Genomic DNA, 8,004 nt, shown 5'->3' with positions numbered 1-8,004 from the left:
CTGTTGTGTGTGCAATCCTGGATTCGAGTACCAGCTCCAGCACCTGCAAGACCAAGTTTTATAACATTGTGAGATGTAGCCTCCTTGTCTCTAAAATGGGAGAATAACACCTGCCTGGAGCATTGATGACATTACAAATGACACATAGTAAGGATGAATATTGGTCCCCTTCCACAACCCTTCTGTCTGGAATCCCCTTCCCTTCTATTTTTCACCTTAGCAAAGTCACTTCAAGGTCAAGAGTAATGTCACCTGTTCCATAAGCATCCCCCGGATCTACTCAGCCCCGAGCTCTCCCCTCTGTGCTCACCTCCTGCTCTTGGTTGTAGCACTTTTATGCCCCTTATGATACGGTACTTTGTGCCTGGTTGTGCTCTTCCCCTAGAACATAAGCTTCCTGAGGGTAAACACCATTTAACTTGCATTAAATTAGCATCTCCAAAGTGCTTCCTACCTCGTTGGTGCTAAATAAATATTTGTTGAAAGTCTGAATGGATCCTCTCTCTTCCACTTAGACCGGTTCCCTGGCATAATTTTAAATAACATATTCACCTCCACCTTCATTATTCTATTGTTGTTCTGCTGCTTGGCATCATCTCTGTTCTAGAGTCCCAAATCCTACATCATCTCCTTCAAAAATACAGCAATCCTCAACATACACAGCTCATTCTTTAATTATTAAGGCAATAACTTTTCTACCTTTCGAAATGTTTATAGTCTGTGGTTTCTGAGATGTATGTGGTCTAGTATTATTCTCCAGTTTCTACGGCTTAAATCTTAAGAAGGCCTGCTCCTCTAGGGTAGAAAGTCTGCCTTCTAATTCCTTTTGTATCTTGCATAGTAATGGAGTTGGTTTATACTTAAACTATTCCTGGGTTTTGGATGCCTGAGAGTCTTCTTCAAATCCACTCCTGATTCAGAGAAGAGGGAACACCTGAGGGCAGGTACCTCTGCTTTAACTCATGCCTACACTGCCTTGCACAGAATCTTATGCATGCACAGTTCTAGATGAAACCAATATACGTAAGAGTCTCATGATTTTCAGATGATACAATCTGTAGAGAAAAATATTTTACTATTCTCGCTTTAAATTTATTCCCTGCATATTTTTGGGGCGTTATGACAGCAAGGAGTTACTGTCATTAAAATACATATTCATATTATATATTAAATATATTATATATACACACAATAACCTTTATTGAATATTAAATAGATAATTCTCCTAAGTCGTGGGAAGTCAGTTTGGGAGAAGATTCTTATTTTAGGGACATTTAATATCCCATGTTTCGAATGTATAGATGGTTTGGAAACAAAACTACTCCAACGAAAGTCACCTTTCTGGTGTTGCTTGATCTCAAAATGATCTCAGGTCGATCTCAAACTTCACCCTAAAACGTAATGCTAAAAACAGAGAAGTTAAGAAGAGCATGTACTTTGCCCTGAGCACGCATCATGAAAGAAATGTTACCTATCTTGACAGTCTTCCAAGGAAAATAATGATCCCTAATCTTTGTTAAGCCCCACCATTTAAAATTCAGGTCAGAGATCAACTAATAAGAAAAGTGTTGTTTATACCTTTTCCGTGAAAGGAAAATCATGCCTATATTATGAAAAAAGATGAGAAACAAAATCTCTATATAAATATTATCAGTTGATCATCTCATTCTGAAATAATTATTGCTGTAGCCTAAAACTTAGAGAATAAAAATAAGCTACTTCAGTGCCATTGATTTATGTTAACTCATAGCAAACATTCATAAAACAGATGTACTAATCTTTAAAAACTAGACAAATGAACTTTTGTTCTTTTGCTATTTCCGACACTTCTGATGGTTTCAGTGGATCCATACAAGAAGATATTGAAGTTGTTTCACATTATGGTTTTCACCTGTTTTGATAATAATTTAAAGAGATTTGCTGGGTCCTTGCATTCTAGTTCTCTACTGACCTGGGTCTTTCATGAGAGTACAACAAAATAAGAGTCAAATGTAGTTTCCCAGCTCTCTGGATTACTTGCAAGTAATTTATTCAAGTCATTATTTGTAAGTCATTAATATCTGAGAATGACTTGCTCCTTGGGAAAAGAAGACTCTGGAGAAACAGTTCAAAATTATCCCCTTATATTTTGTTCACGGGACTATTTCAAAATATAATGGCACAAACTTTGATAATGTTTCTGAGTTAGCTGCATATTTCAAATGCTAGCAAAATATTTGAAAGCCACATGAAGGCATTATAGCCAGTGATACTAAAGATATGTGTACAATGTAATGAATCTTAAAAAGTCAAGAGTACAAAATAAGCCTATGGTATGTTATGGCATTATGAAATTTTCAAGGGAGGATCCAAGCATATCACAACATTTAGTATTTGGTTAAATACAGGAATTCTTCAAATTAAGAAAATTCTATTTATATAAACTAAAACACAAACAAACAAAAAAAACCCTCAATGCCAAAATTCTTAGCATTACTTTTGAATTTAGATAAGTCATATGTACCTAAAATGTGATTAGGAAACAAAAATATGTTTATTATTCTGCTTTAGAATTTTAGGCAACAAAATTGTAATAAGAGGTGTGACACAAAGTTAAAACTTATTTTGAGAAATCTGACAGAAAATGGACCTCATTTTCAACAACTCTATTGTTAGTGCAATACAATTCCTATGACAGAGTGTCCAGAATTCTTTTCAAATACATCTTGGAATATAAAACGTAGTTTTATTGTTTTTGAGAATTTTGTTACTATCTGTGGAAAAGTATAAATGTAAATTGAAGCATGCATCAAAAGCATCACTGATCTATCACAGCCTACTGGGACTGGGGCACATTTTAGAGATCATAATTTAGATTAGAGCCCGCAGGCCCAGATGACAGGCACTTTTCCCAAAGTCCCAGATTTGAAGCAGGGGCTGGCTAAAAGGAGGACTCCAAATTCCTTAGAGTATTTCCCTCATGCACTGTTGTCTCACCAACTTCGTATTGCTGAAATCTTCACAGCGTAGGCCTTTAAAAACATGAACACATTGCCTTAATGATGTGCTAAGTATTCAAATTCCAACATTAAAATATTTTTTTCACAAATGAAGCACCTACAATGCTCAGGTAATAATGCAAATCACTGCAGTGGTAATTGTGGGTACCCTCCCCATTTTTCTGAATAAGTTAAGCCTCTCAGGACAGGGAGTAATCATTTCTAAAGAGTCAACTGAAGTAATTTTGAAGTCTGAATTTGGATCTTCTGTAAATCCCGGACCCCCTGTAGTTTGGTACTGGACAGAGGTCTCCGGGTATAACGATCAGGGCTGAGGGAAAAAAGAGGCCAGGCTCAAGCCCAGACCTGGGGTGATACCTGAGGTACGGGGTTTCATGCACCTCACCCAAGCCGAGCTCTCCAGACGACTGTTTTGTAACTTAATTTACAATTCCCAGAAGCTGTCATATTCACCCTTAGGAACTTTGCCCATTTCTGTCCGTATGCTATGTATACTTACAGAAAGTGTTCTCAAGTACTGAATCTCCTCATAAGTTAATAGCTACAGAATTATTCCTCACAAGCTGGAAAAATTGGTCACTTGGCTAAATGGATTTCAGTGAGTTTCACACAGCAGTAACACCACTATAAAGCCCCCATTTCTCAAAAATACGGGTGGAGGGGGGCGAGTGTAGAAGGAATGTTAACCTAGGGCTATCTTCCGAATGTAGGTTGCTGGCCCCTACATGACATAAAGAAAGCACAACTAAAGCGATTGTAAAGTCAGTAAACGATATTTTACTGAAACATAACACAGAAACTCTGTCTGAAGTGTAAAGTTACTGTCTTACGCAAGAAGGACAGACCCATTTTCAAAGACTAATATGAATACAATAAATATGGAGCTCACGTACTAATTTATACACAGAAACTCTGTCCCACAGCCATAAGAATTTATATTTAACAGTGCAACATATAATTTAATCATTGGATTTATTTGACAGGTTTTTTTGCTAAACACAAATAACTACCTGGTTTTCATATACATATATAATATATATTTTATGTATATAGATATTCAACAATCTGTACAGTCTCTAAACATAAAACTCCTAAAAGGCACAATTGTCTATACAACATGTACAAAAATGGCTGGAGCTGACACAAAACAACGATTATTGGTCAAAAGTTCATGATTGCACAAAGATTAGTCATGAGTTTATGTCAGAAAAATGTGCTTTAAGGAAAGGAGGGTTTTCAAAGAAACCTGTAAGTGTTCTATAAAAAAAAAAAAAAAATTCCAGAAAACCAAAACCCAAACAAAACCCCAAACCCCCAAATAAAACGCCCCTAGGTTGCGATCACGAGCCTGTCCTCGTCCTCGTCGCTGCTCACATCGCTGAACCGCGCGGCCTGCCTCCGGGCCGGGGGCGGGGCCGGGGCCGGGGGCGGGGCCGGAGGCCGGGCCGCGGGTCCCTCCCGGTCCAGGGGGCGAGGCTGCCGGCCGGACGGCGGGGGCCCGGATGCTGGTTTGCCCGGAGCGGCAGGGAGTTCGTGCCGGGGCTTCGGGTGATTCCCGGAAGCGGCCGTCCCCGCGTCCAGGCGACTGGAGCCGTCCCGCCTGGCGTGGTCTCTGGCCGGGGCAGGTGGGTCTAGACCCTTCGGTGCGTTTTCCCGAGGAACTCGGGGCGAGCCCTGCGGCGACGCGCTCCCACCGCCCGTGTGCGCACCGGCGGCCGAGGGCTGCTTGGGCGGCGCCTCCCGGGCTCTGTTTGGGGGAGCGGGCCTCTCGGGGGCTCCCTGGGCGTCCACGGTGACCTGGCCGACGGAGGGGATCAGCGTGGGCAAGGCGATGTTCAGGATCTGGAGGCCCGGGATGGGGGTCGGCGGGGCGGGGCCGCTCTGGGAGGAAGGGTTGGCGGTCACCACCTGCAGCCCCACTGCGGCGTTCAGAGCGAGCCCGGGCGGGCGCACCTGCGGGCCGAGGTTCGCGCTGGCCAGGCCTAAAATGTTGACGGTCTCCATGCTCAGTGCCGGCAGGGGCTGCAGGGCCGGCGGACTCGGGTTCTGCAGGCCCGGCACGCGGATTTGGCCGATGGGAATACAGGGCACCACGCTGCTCAATTCAGCCACTCCGGAGGGGCTGGTAGCGCTGGACACTTCGGCGGTCAAGTCCCCGGGGGTGCCCACAGTTCTGTGAATGACGTTGACAGCGGGGATCGTGAGTTGCACTGGCCCAGCTTGGATGGGTACGAACGTGGAGTATGTGAGGCCGGCAGGGACCGCCTGGATCCCCCCGACCGGAAGCATGTTATACGGTGTCCTTGACTGCAGCTGGGAATGCAGAGGAAGGTGGCTGAACAGATGCGTCTGGGGAGAAGGCAGGCCTGGAGGCGGATGGAGAGTGGCTTGCTGCTTCGGCTCCTGAGCGCCGGGCCGAGGCGAGGTCGTGCAAGGAGGTGCCCCTCCCGGCTGAGGGCTGCGCTCAATGCCCCGAGGAGGAAGGCTCACGGATGATGGGCCCTAAAAGACAAGACGGAACGGTCCTTGATGGCAGAGCTTCCTTATTAGTCACTGAGCTAAAATTTTTAGCTCCTGTAAAGTCTATTCCTCCTGAGGTAAAAGTATGTACACTTGTATTTTATAAAAATGATAAGCTTGCTAAAAGTTGTATTTTGATTTAAACAATAAATTTCCAACTTAAAACCTATTACACTCTTCATCTCTTTACAAAGGTCAGCAACAAGTTTTGTAGAGTACTTTACATTTTTCAAACAAATTTCCTGGATATCATCTCAGTTATACTGAAATTAACCCTGAGAGGGGTCCATAATTCTTCTTCCATTGTTGTTGTTTTTATTATTGCTGGCACCACCGGCTCCACCCTATTTTAGAGATTAGGAGTTACTGAGAAATTCTGAGATATTAGTTGGCTATGAGTATCGACTCACGGGGGAAAATTAACTGGAGGACTCTCCATTTATGAAATAAAGAGCTGCCATTAACGGAAAGGTCTGCAGTTTTCATTTGTTCATTTTTTCTAAGTGTATGAAATGTCTACTGAAAACCAGATTTCCAGCCATTGGCACGTGTGTGAGAGATTTGGGGATAGAGAAGGTTAGAGCACAGGTGACTAATGTGAGAGTAATGAAATGTTAGTAGAAGGGATAAATCTCACCAATCCTCCCTTCCACCCAAGATTATCATATAAATATTAGCTTTTTCTTGATATATCCGTATATCCGTATTATGGAACTACATTAATGTACATACTAATTTAATTAGTTACTTAAATAGGAACGTAATTTAAATTATATTAATGTAGGATAGGCTACAGAAATCCAATCTTTTCACAGTCTTTTTAGTTTTCTCCAGTGATACCCAGCAATCCAAAAATCTGCCGCATTTAGAAATAAATCCTATTACAATTATCAATCCATACCAGAGGTAAGAGAACTGTCAATGAGAGAGAAGAACGGATTCCTCACAAGCCCACCAGGGTTTGTAAAAGCAGGAAATCATTCACAGCACACATGGAGGGTGACTTTCCCGAGGCCTGAGTCTGGCCCTGAGCTAGTTCTTGGGCAGGAAGCTTTCCTAAGCTGTCACAGCAATTTGATCACTTAAGCAAAGTGAACTTCTTAATACGTTTTTTGGGTCACATTAACTTTGCCATGGAAACCGGTAGCTGCCTGCTAACAGGGGCAAAATGCAAAATGTTCAGATAATTTAGTGCAAATCCATCACATCGATGCCAGTGGAGGATCATCTCAGAGGAAACAGTGGAATACGTAGGTCCCAAGACTCACATTCTCTGTTGGCACACACATATTTTTTATTCCAAGATTTTTTTTAAAAAAACCAAATAATAACAAATGAGTATACTGTAAATATACTCGTTCTTTTACAGACTTATAATACAATATACGAACTCTGACTAAAATACCTAACAAGAATCCAAAGGACATAAATGTCCTTTGGCCTTAAATCAAACAAAAAAATAAGGTTAAAGAAACTGACTTAGCTGTAAATGAGTAATTTAAGTGCACTGATTTCTTAAGTCATTAGGTTCCCCATATTCAGTAGATTAAACAAAAAGAAAACCACCAAGTTATTACCTGTGTTAAAGCAACAGCCTTTCCTGCCACAGAACTTCCCAGGATCTCTTCGGATTCGGGGTAGTCCACAGACATCTGGTGACACGGGGACCTGGGCGCAGCCTCGGGTGACCTGGCAGAGTGTCCAGGAGCGGCTGCCTCACCCTCGTCCCCCGCAGCCCGCTGCCTGGTCCTAACCGGAGACCCCGGCTTCCCGCCGTAGTCCGACTGCACTGTGCTAAGCACGGTCATCTTGGTGGGCAACGCTCTCGGGAGAACATCCATCGGGTCCGTGTGTCCCCCAGAAAAGCAATCAGGAATCCTGACGTCCTCGTCAGCACCCCGACAGTCCTGGAGGCCGCTTCTAGCCGGAAGGCGCTGCGGGCTGGCCGTGGCCGAGGGGGCTGCCGACAGGACCGACTCGGCCTGGCTGTCTTCATCCTCGTCTTCGTTCTCGTTCTCGTCCTCATCTGGGCCATCGGATTCTTCAAGATCATATCCAGACCGCTCGTAACTGAATCTTTGTTTTTCATCTGATAAAAACAACCGGGAGGGTATGTTACAGAATGTTTTGCAAGTGGTCGAATGCAACCTTTTCTTTTTTATAAGCTTGGCAATAGTGTGAGGAATGTTCAAGGCAAGGGCTCTACCCATAAAAAGGCTACAGTTTAGTCGAGGAGAATGACACGGGGAGGTCAGTCTGTGCAGCAGGAATCAGAGGGGTGAGGCGCCGACAGAGTGGGGCGTGGCCAGGGAGGCTTGTTAAGGATGCAGAACGTGAAATGAACCTCGCGGGAGCAGACAGGCAGAGGGTGATACACAACGAAAACCAGAAATAAAGGCCTCAAATATTATACTCGTAAAACCTGCAAAAGAAAACTGAACTATATAAAGAAAATTAACAGAGTTCACTGCAACTCTTTTTCTGA

The 8,004-nt window shown here is 43.3% G+C and overlaps 1 protein-coding gene across 1 annotated transcript in view; it reads right to left on the bottom strand.

Annotated features, from left to right (window-relative positions):
- Positions 1–2,012: 2,012 nt before the first annotated feature.
- Positions 2,013–8,004, bottom strand: part of HIVEP1 (HIVEP zinc finger 1) — a 139,792-nt gene continuing 133,800 nt past the window's right edge. The window contains exons 9-10 of the mRNA XM_089918173.1: positions 7,097–7,608; positions 2,013–5,501 (exon numbers count right to left, since the gene is read on the bottom strand). Coding sequence (XP_089774299.1) covers positions 4,329–5,501; positions 7,097–7,608 — 1,685 coding nt within the window. The 3' untranslated portion in view covers positions 2,013–4,328. The remainder of the gene's footprint in view (positions 5,502–7,096; positions 7,609–8,004) is intronic.

Source organism: Delphinapterus leucas, chromosome 10, assembly GCF_059928025.1.
Source record: "Delphinapterus leucas isolate spDelLeu-1000000601 "Yukka" chromosome 10, BTC_Dleu_Yukka2, whole genome shotgun sequence".
NCBI classification, from domain to species: Eukaryota; Metazoa; Chordata; class Mammalia; order Artiodactyla; family Monodontidae; genus Delphinapterus; species Delphinapterus leucas.
This window is presented reverse-complemented; position numbering and strand designations above follow the sequence as displayed.